We start from the raw sequence: 25,090 nt of genomic DNA on the forward strand, positions 1-25,090 counted from the left end.
CAAAGATTTTATTTTCAGTAAAAAAAATGCCATTTGAGAAATATTTGGTGATCTCCCTACAATTATAGAGTTTGGGCATTTGTTGCTCTTGCTTGTTGTAGGTTGGAGCCAGAAAAGGCACCCCAAAGATGGACCAAGGAAGGGAGATGCTGAAGAGAGAAATGTCCAGCAAATCCAGCCAGAGCCTTCTGTTTTCTAAACCTGGTGGAAGGAAGTAGAAACGTCGTCCCGCTGGGCCTCGCGTGATCCTCCGTGAGTCAGTGTAACTCTTCTGCATCAAACTACTAAGATGCTTTTTTAGGACATTAAAGGTTGCTACCCTAGTGTGTTGCTTCCTAGACTGGTATTTTGCACAATACTGGATTTTGGAGTGTGTGAGGAGAGGGGTTCTTTTCACAGATATTATGAAAGTAAACATACACAGGCATATGAAGAATAAGTTTGAAATTCAGACTCCTAGGCCTGGTCGATGCAATTATGTGTTTGGGTAGAGACAAACCCAAATGTCACACCTCCAAGGAGCTCTGAGAAGCCCGCAGTTGAGAAAACCCAGGGCGTGTACTGGGGCCACAGGACAGAATGGTAACCTCAGGGCTGTTGGGGCCATGGTATAGTGCATTTATATCTGAATTGATTATAATAAATGTGAACAGCAACCAGTTTTATCGCTTCCATAACAGTGAGTCATGTTTATATGGCGCTCTGTGGTGTTCAAAACACTTCTCATCTAATCCTCTCTCAAGCCCTGGGAGGTAAAGAGCATTATATTCCCCATTTTACAAATGAGGAAGCTGAGGCCCAGAGAGGTTAAATGGCCCATCTAAAGTCACACAGCTAGTAAATTCAAGAATTGGGTCTGGAACCCAGGTTTCTAACGCCATCTCACGCTGCCCATTCTGCCGCACCAAGACAGCCCAGTAGGTCAAGTCCCAGGCCATCAGGACAGACCAAGTACCCAGTCATCAAAGAACACACACTGACCAGGTGGACACACCCCTTTCCCATGGTGTTTGAAGAGACCCTCATTTTTGCCTTCTCTCCAGCCATCTGTTCTCTCCCTGCCTTTCTTGTATGGCCAGAGACCACCAAAAAAAAAAAAAACCCAGGAGGAAGAGCCAGAAGCCATGAATATCATTTATTTTTATTTTTAAAAAGCCACAATAAAAGTATTTTGATATTTTAAAACCAAATGCATTCTTTATACTGATTAAAACTAGAAGGAAATGGGAAAAATGATTTGCATGATCTTCCACTAAAGGTACTTCTTACACAGTGAGAAGGGTGAGCATCACCTGACCTTAAAAATAATCTTGAAAATCCCAGCAGTTTTCCATAAAGAACATATTACTTATACTGTACCATATCCCCAAAATCCAAAACAGCAATCTCCAGCACCAGAAAAGATCACTTGGTCAGGCAGTAGTTAAGTAGCTGGCTCATGTTTGGAAGCCAAATTGTGTGGGAAAAAAACTACTTTGGTTGAATACAAATATTTGAATTTGCATAAGTTAAATGTAATGCCTATGTGACTCCACTGTATTTGAGGTCTTTCAAAGGACGTGTTAATCTTTACCGTATCAACATTGCAACCCACAATGGCAATGTCCTTTCTTCACTCCTTGAACTAGATGGTTCTTTAGGTGTCTCCTCAGCCACACACCCCTTTCTCTGAGAATGCACATTCCCCAACCAGGTTTACCCTACCTACTGCTGCTCTCTTGGCCACACCTGACTGGCTGATCAGTAGATAGTCTACCCAAGCCAGACCAATCAGGTTTCTCTTCTAACCCAAGCTGGGCCAATCAGCACCTGTGCCCTTGATATTTGGAAGTGGGACACGGAGTTACCACACAGGTCATTAATGGCCCGGAGCTGAAAGTCTTGATGCAGTTCCCAGCTGGGGTGGCCATTTCTCCCACTGTGTCTGGAGAAACAAAGCCAGTCTTAGAAAGAGATGGCCAGGATAGATAAGCAACAGGTAGAGACAAGAAACCAAGACCCAGGGAATTCCCTGGCCGTCCACCCTGCGCTTTCACTGCCAAGGGCCCGGACTCAATCCCTGATCAGGGAGCTAGGATCCCATAAGCCACACTGTGTGGCAAAAAAAAAAAAAGAAGAAGAAGAAACCAAGACGACCCCCAGAGAGACAGTGCAGCAGACACTACAAGCCCCTTAGTCATTGCCTCCCTCTACTGTATAAGCAGCCCGCGAAATGCCCTCATTTCCCAGCCTCCCTTGCAGCTAGACCTGGCTGTGTTGTTCAGTTCTGGCCAGTGACATGCAGGTGAAGGCCCTGGGCAGGGCTTCCCTTCTGGAATTAAAGACAAGGCTTTGCTAGGAGAAAGTTTTTCTCTTTGTCCCTTTGCCTTGTCTCCTTTTCCTCTCCTGGAGCTCGGACTAGGAGCTGGAGAAGCCATGTTGGGGATCACCAGGTAACAAGCAAGAGACCAAAGCCAACCTCAAAGGACAATGGAGTGGAAAGACATGAAAAGCCTGGGTGGGAGCCTAATGGCATCACTGTGCTCTGCACTGTACCTCAACTGCCTACCTCTGTACATCCTGTTGTATAAATAAATCAATCCTCTCAGTTTCAGCCACTGTAGTCAGATGTACCTGTTTGTCCTGTGGAGCCAACCACTCAAAAGTTAGTGACTTAAAATGGCAACTATTAGTTCTCATGATTCCAGGCGTCAAGCTGGCCCCTTGTACTGGTCTGGTTGGTTTGGCTGGGGCTAGTTTAGGGTGGCTTCGTGTACATGCCTGCCTGGTCATTGCCAGGCAAGCTGGGTTAGGACAGTGGTTCTCAACTGGGGGCGATTTTGCCACCCAGGGGGCATTTGGCAATGTCTGGACACAATTTGGTTGTTAAACTGGGGTGGGGGTGATCCTATCATCTAGGGGTAGAGTCCAGGGATGCTGCTAAACATCCTGCAGTGCACAGAACAGCTGCCCACAACCAAGACTTATTTGATCCAATATGTCAATAGTACCGAGAATGAGAAACCCTGGTCTAGAAAGGCCTCAGCTGGGACGTCTGATTCTGCCTGGTGTGGTCCCTCATCACCCAGCAAGCCAGACCAGGCCACGTGTGGTGGGTACAGGTTTCCAAGAGCAACAGGAGAGAGAAAGCCCCAAAGCACACTTTTCAAGTCTCCACCTGCCATGTGTTTGCCAACATCTCATCAGACAAAGCAAGCCACATGGCTAAAGTTCATTTGGGAGGGGCTCCAAATTTTTACCATCTACCCACATCCAGGTTTCTGTTATTTAAAGCTGAAGGCAGCGCGCGCCCAGAGCGTTAACGGGCAGGGGCGGGGGTGTGGAGTTGGGAGGTCAACTGGGCCTCCTGGTAGCCTCCCTGAGTTCAACCAATCCAGTGAGGAGAAGCCGTGGGCGGGGCGAGCTCTGCTGCCAGAGTGGCGTAAAGAATTTCCCAAGGCAGAGCGAAAACCTTTCCTGAGCCACTGAGCATGCCCGGGTGAAAGGTCCAGCCCAACTTTCACCACATCCCAGACACCAGAGGGACTTTTCTGAAACCCAGAGAATTGACCATGTCCTCAAACAGGTTAAAAATCTTCCATGGCTCCCCCATGCCTCCTCAGGAAAAGAAGATCACACTTCAGTGGGTTTTTTATGCTTCATCCTCAACCAATTTCTTCAGCCACGTCTCCCACTACTTTTGCAAGAACTCTTTTGCTCCACGGATGTTGAAAATTTGCAGCTTCTCATACATACCATGTTCTCTGTGCACACAGGTTCACCTACCTGCGATTCTCTGCCCAGGCCCTCTCTACCAGGATAATTGCATCTGGGCTTTGTAGGTCTATGAAGACAGTCATGCTTCATCCCTCTGGCATAGTTCTTGTTTTTTTTTTTTTTTTTTTTGCATCTTTGTTGGAGTGTAGTTGCTTTACAATGTTGTGTCGGTTTCTGCTTTGTGGCAGGGTGAATCAGTTATGCATGTGCATGTGTTCCCATGTCTCTTCCCTCTTGCGTCTCCCTCCCTCACGCCCTCCCTGTCCCACCCCTCTAGGTGGTCGCGGGGCGCCGAGCTGATCTCCCTGTGCTGTGCGGCTGCTTCCCACTAGCTATCTATTTTATGTTTGCTGGTGTATATGTGTCCATGGCATAGCTCTTCGTATTCTGTGTTGTGAATATACTCTATGTGCTCACATGTCTTATCTTCACTAGAATGTGAGCTACTTGAGGGCAGGGGTCTTGGCATATTTTATACCTGGATGGAACTCTAAGACCTAGCAGGGTGCCTGGCACAGGATAGATACTCAATAATTGCTTATTGAAAAAATGAATGGATTATGAGCTCCATGAAGGGAAAAAAAAAAAAAGCTGAAGGCATTCCAACTGATGCAGAAAGTTGCCCTGATTCCTGATGACTTTCTGGTTCCTGGTTTCTTTCCTTGGAAAGGCCCATTCCAATGCCTGCCCTTGGGTTCCACTAGGACTTTCTGTATCACTCAAGATTCTCTGGTTGCAACCAACAGAAATCTCCTGTGGCTAACTTAAACAGAAAAGGAGTTTACTGAAAGGAAATGCGGAAGGTTAGAGAATCAACGGGTAAGCAAAGCGGAGGAGTCTGGACAAGCAGGAGCCATCTTTTCTTCCCTGTAGATGTCCCCTTTTTTGCTTCAGCCGGTTTGAGTTTCTGTTATTTGCAACCAAAATGGCATTTACTAAGACGCTCTGCACAGCCCCAACTGGTAGCTCTGAGAAGCTACCAGCGACCTTTCTTTCCCCTGACGTTGTACCAAGGGACAGCAAGGTACCTGCAGTCCCCCCCCAGAACTCCCGATCTTCTGATCCCACAAGAAGCTAAACCAAACAACTTCCTTCCACCCTTGCCAATGGGGGCCCATTTGGATTCGTGACTTTGCAGATAAGGTGCCCTTCTCCAGCAACTTGGCAGAGCCAGCAGTGCCTGCTGTTGTGGAAACCGGGGTCATGAAGTGTCTACGGAAGAAAACAGCTTCCCCTGGATCCGTGTTGCAAAGTGTGTTCCTGGTAAGTGGAGTGGTTTCCAATTTTTTAGGGTCTTAGGAATGAAAGCAATACACTAACGATGAGAGGAAACACAAAATCTGCTAATGCATTTATTTTATTATTATTATTATTATTTTTTTTAATTTATGGCTGCATTGGGTCTTCGTTGCTGCGCCCGGGCTTTCTCTAGTTGTTGTGAGCAGGGGCTACTCTTTGTTGCGTTGCGCGGGCTTCTCATTCCATGGCCTTCTCTTGTTGCGGAGCACAGGCTCTAGGCATGGAGGCTTCAGTAGTTGTGGCTCGCAGGCTCAAGAACGCAGGCTCAGTAGTTGTGGCGCACGGGCTTAGTTGCTCCACGGCATGTGGGATCTTCTTGGACCAGGGCTCGAGCCTGTGTCCCCTGCATTGGCAGGCGGATTCTGAACCACTGCTCCACCAGGGAAGCCCCTCTTTTACTCTTAATGCTTCCCCCTGTTGAGGACAAACAGGAGAAAAAAGAAAGGGCAGGGCTTCCTTGGTGGCGCAGTGGTTGAGAGTCCGCCTGCCAGTGCAGGGGACACGGGTTTGTGCTCCGGTCCGGGAGGATCCCACATGCCACCGAGCGGCTGGGCCCGTGAGCCATGGCTGCTGAGCCTGTGCGTCCAGAGCCTGTGCTCCGCAGCGGTAGAGGCCGCAACAGTGAGAGACCCACGTACCGAAAAGAAAAGAAAAAAAAAAAAGGGCAGTAGCAAGGTTCCAAATGAGCTGAGAATTGACCTTCTAAAAGGGCTCTCAATCTGGCCTCTGGTAGATGTCTGTCGGGGTTTCTGCCCAGCCTAGACCCTCCTCAGGAGAGAAGACGTTTAGGGCTTACAGTGGGCTGACTGGTGGCCCCAAAGATCTCAGGCTCTAATCCCTGGGACCTGAGAATGTTACCTTACAAGGTAAAGTTTTGCGGATATAAGGATTTTGAGTTGAGACTATCCTCGCCCTAAGTGCCATCTGTAAGTGTACTTATAAGTGAGAGACAGGAGGAGATTATATCCAAAGAAGAGGCGGAGGCAGTGACCACAGAGGCAGGACTAGAGTGCTGCACCTACAAGTCAAGGGATGCCAGCAGCTTCTGTGGTTAGAGTCTTTTGAACTCCTTGGCTTTTCAGCTTCTAGGCTGTAAGATTTGAATCCGCAAATGCCCCAAGGAGAAAAGCTGCACCAAATGTCAAGCTTGCGTCTGTGTTTCCCTTCTCTCCAGAACTTGGCCCACATGTCTTGGTGTCTCTCTAACATTCAGATGCCAGCGAACAGATGTTTTCTTACTTTATCCAGGTTTTCTAAAATATCTTTAGACTTCACCTGATCTTATGTTATTATTGAACTACCATCTCAATTACCCCTAGGAAGAAAATTTCCAATTTTTAGAGAAAATGGAACCCTGGTACAGTGTTGGTAGGAATGTAAACTGGCACAGCCACTGTGGAAAACAGTATGGAGGGTTCTCAGAAAACTAAAAATAGAACTACCATATGACCTCGAAACTCAACTCCTGGGTATAAATCCGAAAAAAACAAAAACACGTGTTTTCAAAAACATGTATTTGAAAAGATACATGCACCCCAATGTTCAGAGCATCATTATTTGCAATTACCAAGATATGGAAGCAACCTAAGTGTCATCAAGAGATGAATGGATAGGGGCTTCCCTGGTGGCGCAGTGGTTGAGAGTCCGCCTGTTGATGCAGGGGACACGGGTTTGTGCCCCGGTCCAGGAAGATCCCACATGCCGCGGTGAGGCTGGGCCCGTGAGCCATGGCCGTTGAGCCTGTGCATCTGGAGCCTGTGCTCTGCAACGGGGGAGGCCACAACAGTGAGAGGCCCGCGTACCGCAAAAAAAAAAAAAAAAAAAAAAAAATTAAAAGAGATGAATGGATAAAGAAGATGTGGTACATATAACCAATGGAATACTACTCAGCCTTAAAAAAGAACAAAATTTTGCCATTTGCAGCAACATGGGTGGACTTGGAGGGCATTGTGGTAAATGAAATAAGTCAAACAAAAACAAATACTGTAGGATATCACCTATATATGGAATGTAAAAAATACAACAAACTACCGAATATACCAAAAAAGAAGGAGAGTCACAGATATAGAGAACAAACTAATGGTTGCCAGCGTGGAGGGGGAGGAGGGGGCAATACAGGGTGGGGAGGTGAGAGATGTAAACTTCTGGGTGTACGATAGGCTCAAGGATGTATTGTACAACACAGGGAATATAGCCAATATTTTGTAATAACTGTAAATGTAAAGTAACCTTGAAAAAGTATATAAAAATTTTTTTAAAAGAAATCATATTGAAAATTGGAAACAATTTAAATGTCCATCAACAGGAAAATGCACATATAAATTATTGTATTTCCCTAGATGGGAATCCTACATAGCGAGAAAAAAAAAGAAAAAGAAAAAAGGGATGCCAGCAGCCACCAGAGCTGGAAGAGGCAAGGGATGGACTCCTCCCTAGAGCATCCAAGGGAGTTTGGTCCTTCTGAAAAACCTTGATTGCAGCCCAGCTGATGCTGATTGGGGCTTCCAGCCCCGAGACCCATGAGAGAATACGTTTGTTGTTTTAGGCCACTAAGCTTGTGGGAATTCATCACTGTGTTTAGCAAACCAACACGGGGCTCAATCTTCAACTCATTAGAGACCAGCCCCCCACTTTGATCTGAACACTTCTGGACTCTTCCTATACGGCAGGAGTGCTGTGGGAATTGCACAAAGGACCTTAGTTGTTTTGTATGTGTGGAAACAAGTAGAAAATTATTCACGTTGTTCAGAGAATAGCTCATGGATGTTTAGTATGTAAAATATGGAGCATGGATGCACCTCCGTCTAAAAGGAAGGCAGGGAGAATGTTAGCTGGGAATGGTAGCAATAGGCTGGAGCCCTGAATAGTGCCTAGGAAGACAAGGAAGTTATCTGCAAGAGTAAATTAAAACCAAAGCAGGAGGTCACTTTCACCTCAAAATTCCCGAAGGCACACTCGTCCTGCTTGTTCACTGGTTCAGACTTCTCAGAGCCCTCTCTCTTTTCACTACAGAAAAAGCTAAAAAGGTAAAAACCAGAAGAAAGACCCTGGCCCTTCCTTTCCTCTCCGCCATGTTTTGGTTCTTAGAGTAAATATAAGAGAGGCAGAGACAGGGGAGAAAAATCAAAAGCCACCCACCTCACCTGTTCTTGGGCCCTAACTGGCCCCAGGGCTATGAAAGAGCAAAGAAAATTCCCCCCAGCACTCCCCCCCCACCCAAAAGGAGGAATCTCAGCAGCCATATTGGTGCCATGTGACCTCCACCCTCTCAAGTCACAGCTGATAGGTATGTGTTCACCTGACCCAGGAGAACCAATCAGAAGCTGGGCTGGGCTAGGCTCATCTCTCCCAGGTCCTGGTTGGGCAATGTGGTATCAGGGATTAAGGGGCCACAGGTGAGTGAAGCAGGGGATATACCTCAGCACAGAGAGAAGCTGATTGCTGAAAGAGGCCGACATGAGGATGAGACCTCAGACATAGCTGTGTCCTGATGACTTTTTGGTCTTTGGTCCTGATGCCTTGGAAAGCCCAGCTGTACTTCTGCCCCTGGGTTCCACAAGAAATGTTGTGTCCTCCCAATAAATTCCCCTTTTAAGGTCGGATCCTAAATGTAGTCCATGTCCTTGAAGGCGGGCCCTGCCTTTGCATCATATCAGGCAGTGCTGGGCCCACAGTGGATACTCCACCTGGTCTCAATTTTGATTTTCACTTTTCTCAGACCAGTTACAGTTCTGAAAAGGGGAGCCACAAGCAGATGATTGAGATAAAGATCGTGTTGGAGCACAACTGTGACTGCAGTGCAGAGCGCTGCCTGGTGTGTGTGTGCAGCTAAGTCAGCTGCATCCACCCACAGATAAGTATGGAGCTCCACAGATATGTGCCAGGGTACTGTTCTGGGTTCTGGGGACAAAGCATGAAGCCCCGCTCTCCATGGGAAGGGTCCTTGCTTGAACAGTGTTTCCCAAAGTGGGTCCCGTGGCCTTGGGTGACCATGACCATGGTCATTTTGGACTGGCTACTTGCCCTGGATCTAATCAACTTGAAAGCCACCAGGGAGCCACGTGCACAGAGAAAGCTGGTCTGCAAGAGGAGACTCATGAAGCAGAGGTTCACGGAGAAAACAGTCCTTCATAGAAAGAGATAGTTCTGGGCTCTCCTTAGCCTGGCCTCACTCACTGTCCTATAGGATGCCCCAGGCTACTTTCAATAAAGTCCTATCTTATGCTTAAACGAGTTGCAGTGGGTTTCTGTTGCTTGATGCCAAATGTTCTGAGACGCCTTGGCTCTGGATGAATACGTGTGAGATGGGAAATCTAAACTAAACCCACAACTGTGGAGCAAAACTGAAAATGGGACACAGCTTTATCCCTGGAAATGGATGGATCAATCAAACCACAGGCCATAAATGGGCAGTACACGAAGAGCCCTTCTGAGGATTACTGGTCTCAGTTGTTGCCTTAAGGGCCCTGGCCAGGCCCATTTAGCTCCTAGGACAAATTGTGCTGAGTATTTAAGTGTGGAGGTACAAAAGGACAGCCCCTGTTCTGTATGCAAGCACAGAGGGTGAGAGATGGGCTTTCAACTGGGGAGGACTTTGTTTTAATCCAAGCACTGCTGCTTCCTAGAAGGATGATCATGAGCAAATAATTGGATCCCTCTGAGCCTTCCTCTCTACACCAGCAAAATGGAGTTTCCTAATTTTTTTTTTTTTTTTTTTTTTTTTGTGGTACGCAGGCGTCTCACTGTTGTGGTCTCTCCCGTTGTGGAGCACAGGCTCCAGATGCACAGGTCCAGCAGCCATGGCTCATGGGCCCAGCCGCTCCATGGCATGTGGGACCCTCCCGGACCGGGGCACGAACCCGCGTCCCCTGCATCGGCAGGCGGACTCCCAACCACTGCGCCACCAGGGAAGCCTTGGAGTTTCCTACTTTTGAGCACCTGAGGAAACCACAGGCAAAGTGCCAAAGCTACACCTGACACAGAGTGGAGGCGGGGGTGTGGGGGGGAGTTGCCACGTGGTGGCTGTGACTAGACCACAGTCTCCTGATGGAGAACTTGAAGATTCAAGCACTTCTCCAAGTGTGAGCCTCACACTCATTTCTGAAACCGTGTTTTGGGAAAATTCAACAGGCGCCACCAATAGTTTGCAAGGAATCTTCATATAAAGCCATCTCAGGAAAACGGCAGCAGGGCCACGTAGGTAAGACCAGTTGAGGCAGCCCTGGGGTCAGCCTTGCACAAGGCTTGGTTCCTCAAGGCACGTGATGGCAACTCTCATGACGTCCGTTTTGTTTGTTTTCAGTCTAACGCCGAGTTGTCTGTGTACTCAGAACTAAGTGGCTGGTACTAGGAACCATGGCCATCAGGATTTCAGCCACCCTCTTCCTGGTGAGTCCCCAAGCACATTTCCCAGGATTTTAATGGGACAACGTCCCTGATGAGCTCCATTTGGGAATCTCCAAGTTAAACAGTCTATTCATTCAACACATTTTTATTGAGCACCTACTATGGGTCACATGCTAGGGATAATCTGCAAACAAATGGATCAAGTCCCTGCTGACACAGAGGGCACATCTTGGGTGGAGGGGGGACATAAAATAAACCAATAAATAAAAATATGGTGCAATGTCAGAAAATGAGAAGTGCTGTGAAGACAAATGAGGCAGGGTAAAGGACAGATGAGAAGGGATCACAGATCTGGGTGATCAGGAAAAGTCTCGAGGGAAATCACATTGCAGAAAAGTGACGAGTGAGCCACATGGACACCTGGGTGCAGAGAATTCCGGAAAATCTCTCAAATGTTTGTGCACATTATGAATCTCCAAACAGATGCTGTATGACGTCACATTTCCCAAACCCATTTGGCCACAAAACTCTTTTTCCCCACAGAGCATCTTCCAGGGTCAGCTTTCACAGAACACCCTGCAGGGAATGGTGATGGAGCCACATCTGATATTCTTCAGGGGGAGAAACGGGCCCAGAGCAGACAAGGGTTGCCCATAGTCCTACAGCTCATTGATGAAGTCGTCCATCAGCTTTCTCACTAGGTGGCATTCAGATCGCAGATCACCACTAAGGGCAAGCCACTAAGATGGCCCAGCAGCGCCTGGCAGTGGTGGCGGTGGGCAGCGGGGTAGAACCAAGTTCATGGGTTCAGGATGAGCCAGGCACAGGCGCCTGGAACCTCCAGCTCAGACCCCCCTTGTCCACTCCCCGACAGAGAAGCGTGTGCCTCTGATGGGAAGCCTGCACCCCCTCATGACAGCCTCATGGCAGAGGGGTGGATGCTTTCCAAAGTTCTTGCCACCTGTGTGGGTGGTGGTTCGCAAGGCACCGTCAGACCATTCAGAAGCACCTTTCATGCTGAGCTGACAGGAGAAAGCCATTCCCCGGTGTCTTTGTAGCAATGCAGCTGGCCTAGGAAGCGATGTCCCAGAGTGCCTGAAGATGGGATGGTACGTGACAGCGAGCCACAGCACATCAGGCTCAGATCCTCCAATAACTGAAGGAGAGTAGTGGTCAGGAAACCTGCTCTCCTTGGACATTGCGAAGCAAGCTGACCCAGAGAGGGAGGGAAAGATAGGGAAATACGAGCATACAATACACAGATGCAAATTTCTCCAGAAAAGCCACTAGAGAGAACATGTATACACATGCACCAGACACCTTTAAAACGTAGCCCTGGCAACAGGAGTTTCCTTGGGACCAACCCGCCTGACTGCCATGTGTCTCATCAGACCCCTGGAACTCTGCACTTTCCAGGAAGGCAGTTAGGTGGATGACATGCTGATACAAGCCGACCAGCTCCCAGATGCAACATGTGACAAAACATTCTCAGCTTGCAGTGACACTGTTAAGGATTCAAGCCAACGCCAGAACTGAATGTTCTCACCTCAGATCAGTGGTTCTCAACCAGGATTGGGTTTGCCCCCCAGTGGACATTTGGCAAAGTCACAGTGGCCGGAGGGGGAGCTGCTGCTGGCATCTAGGAGAGCAGGGATTCTGCTAAACACCCACCAATGCATAGGACAGTCCCCACAACAAAGAACTGTTCTACCCCACAGTCAATGGGGCCGAGTTTGAAAAACGCTGCCCTGAACAAAGGAAAATCCATTCTCTTGGGCAGTGAGGATTCCCAGCAGAGAGCCTGGACACCCGGTGTCAGTTCCATAAGAAAGAAGCAGGAAACAATCATCCTTGGAGACCAGTCTGAGTGTGGTACTTACCATTTTCCTTTAAAGAAACAGTCTTTTACAAAGACTGTTTTCCTATCCCTCCCCAGTCCAGAACTATAAATCAAATTCTCCATGGCATGATATAAACAGACTTCTCTTCCCTTTCTCCTTTTCTCTATCTCCAGTCCCAATTCTGTGCATTAAAACCTGGAATTTAATTGTAATATAAAAAATGTGGGAAAGAAAAGAGTCAGTAGTAGTTAGAAACTCACATTGATTTGGAGAAATTTTAGATTATTTAAAAGCATACTTGGAACTAATGGAGGGTGAATAACCACAACAAAACCAACTAGAATACAATTTGGGAAGCAAAAGTTATGGCAAAAAGCCTTCTGGGCTATAGGTCTTCCTTATCAGAAAAAAGAACCAATGTCAAACAATACAGCATGCATCTCAGAGATCACCTAGGCTCAATACTGTATAAAATTGGAGAGGTGCATGGGAACTTTAAATGCAAGAAAATGTCCTTAGTGTTTATCATCAAGATGACTTATTTCGGAAAGCATCCTTGATGATATGTCCAGTCAAGAAAAATCATCAGCATCTACTTTAACAAAACACAAAAGAGAGAAAAATCATATAATAATGGGATAGCAAGCTTTTTCCTTCACTTTTTGGGTAAAACTTGACAAGCTGTGAATATATGTGTTGGTAAGAGAAATTGTGTGAATACTTGATATAAACAAGTGAATAAATGTACCTGCCTGGGCTTCCCTGGTGGCACGGTGGTTAAGAATCCGCCTGCCAATGCAGGGGGCATGGGTTCGAGCCCTGGTCTGGGAAGATCTCACATGCCGCGGAGCAACTAAGCCCATGTGCGACAACTACCGAGCCTGTGCTCTAGAGTGCGTGAGCCACAACTACTGAGCCCGCGTGCCACAACTACTGAAGCCCATGTGCCTAGAGCCCGTGCTTCGCAACAAGAGAAGCCACTGCAATGAGAAGCCTGCGCACCGCAACGAATAGTAGCCCCCGCTCGCCACAACTAGAGAAAGCCAGTGCGCAGCAAAAAAGACCCAACGCAGCCAAAAATAAAAATAAATGTACCTGCCTTATCTAAATGCTGCCTCTTTCAAAGCTGAACAACAACCACAAAAAAGATAAAAGCTGCATTTTTTTTTGTTTCTGACAAATTAGTTGTCTGTTTTGAAAATCAGATTCAAAGTATGAGCCCACGAATTGACTTTTTGATTAGGAAAGGAAGCATCATTCTAGCAGTTGCCAATGATAAATTCATTTTAGCACCAAGTGGGTTCTTTCAAATCAGCACAAAAGCATGAGAGAGAAAGATTCAGGAATACACATCTCACAGGAGATGCTGTGAGCAGAAGAGAGCAATAATTTGAAAGGTAATGCTAAGTTTATTGAAAATATCCACTCAATCAATTAAAATGGCAAAGAGGAATTGGGACCAAAAATATCTAACTGCTATTTACGATAAAAGTTGATTTTGATGTTTATTTCCCGAGTCTAAAAAAAAAAATTTAAGACCTAAGATTTTTCCATTGACCTGAAAACAGTAAAAATTGTCCATTAACCTTCCCTCAGGCCAATAATAGAAAGGTCTCAAGGGGTAGAATAGGAGCCAGAAATAAGATTGAATGGGAAACAGTAAGGAGATGCACATCAAATGACTAAATTCTATGGGTAGGTTAAAAACAGACGATCTCATTGTCCTATGTCACGTATAGCCGAATTCTCAGATGTGTACATTTTTATATGTACTTCCTTTCACTGAAACATATAAGTAAGAGGAATATGATTTTATCTCTATGGATTTCTTCAAGTCAGGGTTTCTCAGTTTTGACACTAATGATATTTGGTGCCGGAGAGCATTTATGTGAGGGGGGCCGTCCTGTGCACTGTAGGATGTTTAGCAGCATCCCTGGCCTCTACCTACTGGATACCAGTAGCTCCTCCCTGGTGTGACAATCAAACATGTCTCTAGACATTGTCAAAAGTCCCCTGGGAGGCAAAATATCCCTAACTGAGAGATACAGCTTTAAGTCTACTGGGGGAAAATGCAGTATGGAGAAGTAGACTAAAAACAGTATCAGCAGGGTGGCAATTTTCATGTTTCTGAAAGGAAGGTGTTGGTAACTGCATTCAGTCACAGGACTGGAAGAATCCAATGACTAAACCATACTGTTCTATGTAATGAAAATGCTACAAAAGGGAGAGTTTTGAACAGGAATGGTGCTCGAGCTCATTTTGTCCAACTTCCTTGTACAGCGAAGGAAAACTGAGAGGCAGAGTTGTTTGTCTAAAGACCACACCAATGCAATACAAACATAGGTGGTTACAAGTAAATACTGCGTAGTTTCCACCTGGAAAAACAAAAACACGGGAGCCAACCTGCATGAACCCCTGAGGTGGCATAGTACGAGCCTCAAACCACATAATGAGTTCAGTGGATTAAAACACATCTACACTGTTTAAATCAAAGACTCCTAATGATATTTTTTAAAACTCACTGGTCACTTTGGCAGTTGCTTCTTTGAATAATGACACATAGGAGGAAAGAACCAATCTCTTATTCTGCCTTCCCTGAACCAACTGTAGTTTATGATAAACAAATAAACAAATGGTTGATGAAGGATTCTAGCTAATAATTACCAAAGGAATAACAATCAGAAAAAAATCACAACTCTGTGACCCCACAGGAAATACAGATCCAGGGAATGATCCTCAAAGGATGCTAAACCTATTAGGTAAAAAGTTGATGGATGAGCTCCAGTGCCCATTTACAAATGAATGGATAAAACAAGGTATATACACACAAGGAAATATTATTCAGCTTTAAAAAGGAAGGAAATTCTGACACATGCTACAACATGGATGAACCTTGAGGATATTATGCTAAGTGAAAGAAGCCGGTCACTAAAAAGACAAATACCGTATGATTCCACTTATATGAGGTCCCTAGTATAGCCAGATTCATAGAAGTAGAAAATAGATGGGTGGTTGCCAGGGGCTGCAGTAAGGGGAAAATGGAGAGTAGTTGTTTAAGGGGTACACAGTTTCGGTTTTACATGATGAAAAGTTTTTGGAGGTTGGTTAAGCAACAATGTGAATATCCTTAACATTAGTGAACTGTATATTTTTAAATGGTTAAGATGGTAAATGTTATGTTATGTATATTTTACCATAATGAAAAATTAAAAATGTTAATTATTGGGGGAAAAAAAGCCGTTGGAGACGTTGTAATGGATGGCTCAGTCTGTTAGCATTGGACCTACCATTCAATCTCAATATCGTTAAAAACAGGATGACCAGACATTATGTGCTCACTGTGTGATGCAGGATGGATCACACAGTACCGCCTATGAAGGCGTCTGGACAACAAAAAGACTTTGATCTCCTCAGTCCTCTAGATCTAACTATTAGTTTACAGGAAACATGGGGAAAAGAAGAACAAGTTAACTGAAACCAAGAGGAAGTGATCAGCCAAATCCAGGATGTGAATATTCTACAGGACACAAGACCCAGTTTCTCCAACAAATCAGTGGCTGGGGGATAAAAAAGGTCAGGGGCGGGGAGTTGCTGTTACAGAATTAAAGACATGTCAGAGACATAACAACAAAGTGTAATGTGTGGACATTGTCTGGATCCTGATTCTAACAAACCAACAGTAAAAAAGATATTTCTGAGAGAATCAAGGAAATGTGAGCATGGACTGAATATTAGATGATATTCAGGAATGATTATAAGTATTTTTAGCTGTGATAATGTCCAGGCAGGGATAATGTAAAGGAACAAAAAGTCCTTTCAGTTAGGATGTCTTTATGGGTGAAATGACACAACTTGCTTTAAATTAACCTAGAAAAAAACTCAAAAAGGAAGAAAAAAGAATGAGAGAACACTGGGAAAATGTTGAAGCTGGATGATGAATACATGGAGTTAATCGCAGGCTTCTCTAGTTTTGTGTGTGTTTCCAAAATCCCAGAATAAAAAACAATTTTTATGTAGGCAATCTCAAAGGAACATACAGACACACAACACAAACAGAGTGAGCTACAACCAAAGCGTAAGCAAATGAGGAAGCCATTGGTGTTTAATAAGTGCAGGAAACGGGAGATTAAGCCTTGGGCCATGCAAAGTGAGCTAACCAAGTCTAAGATGCCTGTATTAAGCTGGCACCCTCAAAGATGCTCCACACCCTGGCAAGAGGAGGGCTTAAAATTTTTTTTTTCTGGTCTTTCAGAAAGTGGAGCCTATGAAAACCTGAAGTTTTCAATGTGGCTCTGGAGGGGAAAACTAATAATGGCCACAATACTGATGATGATGATGATCACCCTGAAGGTTTGTAACCACGTGGGTCTGGGGCTCAAGTTTACACTCCATGTATACAGTGGGAAAACTCCAAGTTGAGGAAATAAATGTCAGTGTTCAGAGGTTATTAGCATCCCTGGCATCCAGCTGAAACAAACAAAAAAGACTTCCGAGAGAAAAGCAGCCAGGAATCAGACCCCTCAGGATTCCCACAGATTAAGTTCAATCAAGAATGAGACCACAGTCAAATTACTAAACATCCAAGCAATAAGTCAGTATGAGCCAGAGTAAGCAGACACAACAAACAAGACATTGAGACCCCCCCCCCGCCACTCCCACCCAAAGACTTCAGATGTTGGAATTATCAGATAACAGATTCTAAAATCACTATGTATTCAATATTTTTTTTAAAGAAGGCTTTTAAAATGAGCAAGGAATGAGACTATCAAAATGGCCAGACATTTGTCCTCAGGAGTCTGTGGGAGCACAGGAGAGCTATTTGACCCCTGTACATTTGGCTCTTCCATTCTGGTGGGGAAAACAGATTTCTTTACAGAATCAAATTATGCTGGCAATAAATATTCAAGTGCTTCCAGGAGCCAGAGAGGAAATATGAGCAGTGCATTGGGCAGGCAGAACATAGGCTGTATCTAAAGAGGGAGCCTCTTCTCAACCCCAGCAGATTGTTGATCTATATACAAGAAGAGAGTCCAGGTATTGCCAGATATTCCCATTTTCCCAAAAAAAGGCATAAATCCAGATGTCAATGAGCTGTACATGTTGGCTACTGTGGTAGACATCTGGTTTTTGTCACCTGATAACAATTCACCTCTCTTCTAAAATATTATGGTGTTATGATCCCCCTTTGGGGACAACACCTTTCTCCTAGTCTCAGTCCAGTTTCTCAGAGATGGTGTTGATTCCACCTCTGGCTTCAGGGATGGGCATGTTGGCTCAAGCTCAGCCAATCAGAGCAGTCTCCTGGGCCACAATAATTGGCTGAGGAATGGGCTTGTGACCCACCCAGAGAAAATGAGAAGCAGTGAGGCCATTGGGGGAAGCTTAGGAAAAAGACTCTTATCCTTCCCAATGGAATTCAAAGCTGAGAAGATGTAAGGGCTGGAGCTTCGGCCGCCTTTTTGTGACCATTATACAGAGATTCTGTCTAAGGTTGGATCCACGTGGTTCAAAGATACCCTGAGAGCTGGAGAGAGGCCAAGGCCTCATGAAATCATCTGAGCCTGAACCCAGAGGTTCCCTCTAGACTTTTCATTTTTGGTAACCAGTGAATTTGCATTCATGCTAAAGACAATTTGAATAGGTTTCTCTGTCACTCCACAGAAAGAGGCCTCTCCATTCAGCAACTAATTAAAAGTCTTTTAACACGCTGGGAAAGCTAGACAAACATATCTGAGGGCTGACCATGGACCTTCAGTCTGCGGTCTCAGCAACTGGCCGCCCCTCTCCTTCTGTACTCCTGTCCCTAGCTTCTCTGATGACTCATCTTCTAGCCTCCATTCCCACTGCTCCTGCCCTGGACCATCCTCTTCTCTCCCTGCTCTGCCTCCGGAAATCCTACTCATCCTTCAGAACTCAAGTCAAATGGGTCCTTTTTTCTTAGCGCTTTCCTGACAACCCCACCCTAAGCCCTACCTGAGGCAGAAGAAGATACCTCTCCCTCCATCCCCATGCCCCTCTGACCGCGCCCCCCCCACCGATGAACACTCAGCCCTTCTGCTGAGGATCCTAATTACGCATCCACGTTCCGGTCTCCCCTGCTTCTTGACCGTGATCCAAATTCAGACGCAGATTAGAAGGGATGATATTTGAGGCTTAAGTTTCAAAAAACAATCAGTTCTTAGGAGAAGTCAGAAAACATGGTGAAAGATGAGGATTTGGGTCAGGGATTCGAAAGAAAAGAACAGTTGTTCTGGGGAAAAGAGAGGGTCTATGTGGAGTGCAGTGAGGAAGGAGGAAACACTGGACATATTTAGACCAAACGAAATGATTCAGAGGAAACCTGAGAAGAAATGTCTAGAGAGGCATGAGATTGATCTGACTGTAAAGGAATACAAAAAATGTGTGACGGGAATGACCCAAAACAACAACGACAAAATGCCCAAAATAGGTGCACTGTTCACATGAGTAAAGAATGCAGACAGCAGCAAGACGCTGAGAAACCTCCAGAAAACAAGAGAGAAGGTGACCAAGGATGAGGTCATTTCAAACCAGATAAACTGGGAGGCTTTCTATGGATTGAAAGGGGTTTTTCAAAAGCTAGGGCTCATGTTGGCTTGCCCCTGATGGAAACTCAGGGCACCGAGGCCTTCTGGAATTTTCTGTTCAACAGACAGACACAGGGAGGGTCCCAGGAGGCCAGGCAGTTGCTAGATGTACCAAAAGACCTACCATGGGTCAAAGGTCAAAACAAGCAAGGTCTCAGTTTATGAGCCACCCCAGGCAAGCACTGTCTCGCTTTTTACTTCTAAGGACCATGGGACCTTGTCCACAGTTCCCATGCCTCCTACCGTGGGACCAGTTTTTTCTTCATGTGATAAAATACCTAAGCCGGACAGTAGCCAATCACAGCGGCCTTTAACCTTTGTTGGAGACATACCTGGTTGAGGTTCTGAGCCCTCTTCCCAGAAAAATGCACACAGCCTCAGACACAACAAAGTTTCCTTCCCGTTGAAGCAGCTTATACCCGCCCTGGGGCCCATCTCTTGAACAATATTTCCTAAACTCATTCACTTAATCAAAAAAACATTTATTGAGTGCCAGCTCCCTGGTACCTGCCAGGCACTGCTGCCAGGTACTGCTCTGGGCACCAAGGATACAGGGATCCTCGCCTCATGGAGTGGACCTTCCAGTTTGTATCTGAGCCCTCAGATGATCAGAATGTCTGGCGAAGCGGCCCGGGAATTCAGTGATTCTGACATGGGGCCAGAATTAGGACCTGTCGTCCCAAAGAGCCCCAGCTCAAACACCCCTTCTGTAAGGAGAGAGGGGAGGAGTGTATTGAAATCATGTGCTCTAACTGGGAAGCTCATAGCCTGCTGAGGGAGTGTAGAGGGTACCTGCACTTTGGAAAACTGTTTGGCAGAATCTCGTAAAGCGGGACGTATGTGTGACCCAGAAATTCTACTCCTAGATATATACCCAAGAGATATGTGCACATGTGCATACCAAAAGGCATACACAACGGCCCCCAATTATCCCTGGTGTTCACACCTCTGTGTCCCCTCCCCTTGAGAGTAGGCAGAACTGTACCTTATTTCTAATCAGTAGATGCTGCAAAGGTGATGGGCATGTCATTTCTGTGATTATGTTACAGAAGTTTGTAACTTCCATCTTGCCTGGAGACTCTCTCTATGGACTCTCACTGGCTTTGATGAAGCAAGCCACCTTATGGAGAGGCCCACATGGCAAGAAACAGTGCAGGATCTCTGGCTAACAGGCAGCAAGGCGGTGAGGCCCTCAGACTAACTAACAACCCTCAGGGAACTGTATCCTGCCAACCACCACATGAACTGGAAAGAGGATCCTTCCCCAGCTGAGCCTCAGATGAGACCCCAGCCCTGGCCACCTCCCTGATTGCAGCCTGGGAGAGGCCTTGAGCAGAGAACCCAGCTAAGCAGTGCCCGGATTCCTGACCCACAGAAACTGTGACATAAGTGTGTGTTTTTTGGATCCGTTAAGTTTACCATAATTTCTTCTGCAGGAATAGATAACAGAGTGTAATGCAATGCAGCAGTGAGAATGAATGAACCACAGCTACATCAGACAACGTGGTCGAACCTCACATAGTTGAGTGAAAGAAACCTGGCAGCAAATGGAATCTGTAAGATTCCATTTCCATGAAGTTCAAAACCAAGCAGAACTAATCTATGATTGGAAATCAGACAAGCGGGAGGGGGTAACCAGAAGTGAGCACAGGGAGTCTTCTCGGAGGGGCGGGGGCGGGTGGTGATGTTCTGCTTCTTGTTCTGGGTTCTGGTTAGGGTGGGTGCATACACTTTGTGAAAATTCTTCAAGCGTACACTTATCAGTTGTGTTCTTTTCGAGATGTATATTATGTTTTGAAAACAAAAGTTTACAAAAAAGACAATATGCTGGAGTCCAACAGCTAGGGTTCGAATCTTGGTCCTATCACTTACAAGATTTGTAACTGGGCAAGTTACTTGACTTTTCTGAGCCCGCCTCTGTAAAATGGGTTGGGCTAAGAATTAAATAAAACAGTGCATGGCATAGTGGCTGGTACCTAACAAGCCTCAATAAACATTAGCTAGTTTGGTTCACCTCATTCATAATGGTTCATTGTTAATCTCAAAAAAAGAAGTAGTGGAGGTTGATTTGCCTGGATGCCTGCAAGTCGAATTTATGGAGTTGTCCTGCAGGTGCCACCCCACAGAGACCAGCTGGATTCTCAGAATCCCTCTAGCAGTGATCAGGGGAGCTCAGCCTGCCTCTGACACCCACACCCAGAAAGGTCCCTGGGCAACAAGCAAGATGATATGCGAGTGTTCTGAGGTCAAGTTTGCTCTGGGTTGGGACTGAGACGATGCAAATCAAAGCTCTCCCCAGGATGGCCGTGATCGGGTTGAGATGGTGGTGTCCTCCCACATCATCAAGAAAACAACAAAAACAAGCAAACAGACAGACAGCAACGCGGACATTCACAGAAGGAGTCTGTGGTATCGGGCACAGTTTACTACTTCACACATATTAACCCATTTGGTCTTTACAGTCAATGCTGTTATTACCTCCATTTTACAGGTGAGAGAAGTGAGGTACAGACAGAATAAAACAAACAAACAAACGAAACCAGGCCGATCAGAGGTGAGGTGGGATCAGCACCCTTCATCTGCAGTTTTCAAACAGAACATACAGACTGACCTCCCTGGCAAAGCTTTTTTTCTGTGTTGTTGTTTTTTTTTTAGAGAGAGTAGTTTTTTGTTTTTGTTTTAATTTTTTAAAATTAATTAATTTATTTATTTTTGGCTGTGTTGGGTCTTCGTTTCTGTGCGAGGGCTTTCTCCAGTTGTGGCAAGCGGGGGTGACTCTTCATCGCGGTGCACAGGCCTCTCACTATCGCGGCCTCTCTTGTTGCAGAGCACAAGCTCCAGACGCGCAGGCTCAATAGTTGTGGCTCACGGGCCTAGTTGCTCCGCGGCATGTGGGATCCTCCCAGACAAGGGCTCGAACCCACGTCCCCTGCATTGGCAGGCAGATTCTCAACCACTGCGCCACCAGGGAAGCCCGCTGGCAAAGCTCTGATTTGCAAGAGATGAATGTCCCAACCAGCCTTGTCTCTATCTGAGAAAACACCTGGGTGATTTCTCATTTTCTGACAGGGGAAGGGGGTGAGCACGGCTGCAGAAGGCCTCAGTGACCAGCTGTGATTTTGTGGTTTGAATTTATTTTTGTGAACCTGTGTGTGTGTGTGTGTGTGTGTGTGTGTATAAACACCTGCATTTCCTTAGCCCATAGCGTCAGGTTATGAATGGACTGTGGAGCCTCCAGTGGCCCTTTGCTCTCCCATCTGACACCTACTCAACAGCTTAGCTACTTCCTGATCTTCCAGCGCTCTCTCTCTCTTTTACTCTCCCTTTCTCCTGTTCCAGCTCTTTCCCTGGCTCTCTCTTACCCCTTAAAGGCTGGGCAAGCTCCCTACCTCTTCCAGGCGGGAGGCCAGCATTCATTTCCTGTTGGAATGCAGGGGACAACAAGCAGATCTGGGGAGGGGGCACAGTGGATGGGCTCTCCCAGTCAAGGACAGCCCAGGGAAGGTAACTGTGGCCGAAAGAGATTTTATGGGGAAGAGGTCCTGAAGGAAAGAAGCCCAGAGGGTGGCAGGAGAGGTCCCTGGCAAGCCCCAGCTACCCCCTCCCGACCTCAGCTCCCTCCCCCTCTTGCTGCAGGCACTGCCCAAACTTCAGGACAGCCGGAAGCCCAGATTGTTCAGGGCTGAGGGAAAGCAGGTGGTGAGCATGGGTGTCTCGTGGCTATGACACCTGTCACCTGTGGTCCCCGGGGAAAATACCGTCCCATCACAGTCATCTAGATTCAAATCCTGTTCTGGCTGTGTCACCTTGGTCACACACCTCCATGTCTCTTGAGCCCTATTTTCCTGTTCCAGTGGGAGTGACGTGATAGAAATAACACCCGTCACGACACTTTTGGGCGCTTCTCTGCAGAGCTCCGAGGTCCAGGTGTTTCACACACACCTACTGCCCCAGGTTATGGTGAGGATTAAATGAGATGATCCACAGGAAGGACTGGGACAGAGCCCTGCGGGTGGAAAGCCCGGAGTTAACATCACTCGCTCCAGTATTAGGAGGACAGCTGGGAATGACAAAGCTGGGACCTGGACCCAGGCCTTTCAGACACCAGCATCCTGATGTTGATGGAGATACAGTACAGCCTTGGTAGCCACCCAGAGCTCAAGAAGATTGATTGATTACAGGCATCACCAAGGAGCCCATATAAGCTAGAAATCTTTTTTTTTTTGGCCATGCCTTGTGGCTTGCGGGATCTTAATTTCCCCACCAGGGATGGAACCCGGGCCATGGCAGTGAAAGCACCAAGTCCGAACCAGTGGACCGCCAGGGAATTCCCCAGGTGCAGTATTTTTAACACCCCATCATCGCAAAGTACAACTCTCACTCAGCCCAGGACATGCTATGATAAAGCCATGAGTTATTGGGGTATTTTAGTTTCTGTTTTTGAAATTTAAGTGGATGACATGGAACTGGGTTTTAAGACTTTCACACACCCTTTGAGATGACTGTGGCATCCTGTGGGGAGCAGCAGGGTCCAATCAAGATTTGGCAATTTCTGCTCCAGTGAGCCTGAATGTCAGCTTTGTTCTCCGTTTAGTATTTCCTCATCGAGAGATGGACTAATGGCAACATAGGCTCTCCCAAGCCTATCAGGGGGCCAAGGGCGGCACCGGCTCCAGGCTGGCCTGGATGGGCTCTGTAGGGTCTGGCTGGCAATGAGCAGGGTTGCGTTCTGTGCTCATGTTGATGACACTGAAGACAAGCATGGAGATGGGCATGGGGCTGGCGAGGGCCAAGGCTACAGAAGCCTAGGTCCTGGGGTAAGGACAGTTCAGCTCAGCAGCTCAAGAGTAGGAGGCAAGGCTGTGGGCGGGTGGCAAGGGCTGCCCCTGTTCATTCACTCATTCGTTCATTCAGGCACTGTTCTATGTACTGGTGATACAGCAGTGAACAAAAGAGAAAAAAAAAACCCTGCCCTCATGGAGCTTAAGTTGGGGGGCAGGGGGGAGTTGGGAGTGGGGAGACTGACAACAAATAAGAGAAGGAAACTAAATAAATAGCATGTTAGAGGAGTGGTAAGATGAAGGGAAGAGCAATAGAGTGAGGTGTTTGTTTTGTTATTCATGTTTTTTTGGGGGGGTGTCTTTTGTTTTGTTTTGTTTTTTTGGGTGGCATCATGGGGCTTGCAGGATCGACCAGGGATCGAACCGGGCAGTGAAAGCACCGAGTCCTATACACTGGACCGCCAGGGAATTCCAAGACCCTTTTAAATAGGGTGACATTTGAGTAAAAATCTGAAGGAGCTGAAGGAGATCCCTGGGGGAAGTGCCTGGTAGGGAGAAGAAACAGTAACTGCAAAGGCCCTGAGGCAGGAATGTGCCTGGAGAGTTGAGCCTGACCCTCTCTGTTCCTCTGAAGTTACCACTCAGGGCCCCGGCCTCTGTGGTCACTCCTCATACATTCCTAAGGTCTTTCTGGTCGAATGGAACTAACCCAGGCAGAACCTTCCAGGCTGACTGAGGGCCTGGAAGAGATTTCTAGGGACAAGTGCTGGGAGGGCTCTGCGATTCAACTGCAGGGTTGAAAAAGTCCTGAGGTTTTGCCAAGCTTTTAACAAATGCACAAGGAATTTGAAAGAATGCAACAAATTCATTCCTGGACCATGCTCCAGAGCTGCCTAATCAGAATCTCTGAGGTCTGTGCCAGGGAATGTGCATTTCTAAGAGCCTCTAGGCATGTGGGAGCATCTTTACCATATATTCCATCCCATATCGATTTCCATGATTTTTCTCTCTTATATCTTCTTCTAATTGACTAGAGTGGAGTCTGCCATCTTTCATCTTTCTCAGATGAATATTTTGAGTTTGTCTTGGGGCACCTTGTCCGTCATTGCCTGCCAGGGAAATGAGGCATTCTGTAGGTAGTCAGCAGGTCTGTTCTGCTCCCAGACAGAAGGGGCTGATTTGAAAAAGGTGACATGGGGTGAGGGGAGATAGTTGGCATTTGCATGTCTTCTCCACACGCTCCATCCCCCAGCCCCGTGCCCATGGGGAGTGCGGGGGGGTTTCTTAAGGATCTGATCCAGGTCAACACTGGGGCCACCGTCTGACCTTATAGGGACTCAGGTGATGTTTGTAGAAGTAAAGAACACATGAATGAATAAACGCGAGTTTTGACAGGGAAGGACAGGAACAGTAAGGCTGTGGGCTTGTAAATACCCTTTCCCTAGCACGTGGGAGAATCTTC

The 25,090-nt window shown here is 46.6% G+C and overlaps 1 protein-coding gene and 1 pseudogene across 2 annotated transcripts in view; one reads left to right on the forward strand and one right to left on the reverse strand.

Annotated features, from left to right (window-relative positions):
* Positions 1-25,090, reverse strand: part of LOC308610804 (centrosomal protein of 78 kDa-like) — a 573,086-nt pseudogene that overhangs the window by 203,027 nt on the left and 344,969 nt on the right. The window lies entirely within an intron of this gene.
* Positions 1-25,090, forward strand: part of LOC308610810 (forkhead-associated domain-containing protein 1-like) — a 138,394-nt gene that overhangs the window by 88,447 nt on the left and 24,857 nt on the right. Inside the window, exon 17 of the mRNA XM_081259814.1 lies at positions 102-252. Within this exon, the coding sequence (XP_081115940.1) occupies positions 102-218 (117 nt within the window). The 3' untranslated portion in view covers positions 219-252. The remainder of the gene's footprint in view (positions 1-101; positions 253-25,090) is intronic.

Source organism: Mesoplodon bidens, assembly GCF_964165515.1.
Source record: "Mesoplodon bidens genome assembly, contig: HAP1_SCAFFOLD_126, whole genome shotgun sequence".
In the NCBI taxonomy this organism is placed as follows: domain Eukaryota; kingdom Metazoa; phylum Chordata; class Mammalia; order Artiodactyla; family Ziphiidae; genus Mesoplodon; species Mesoplodon bidens.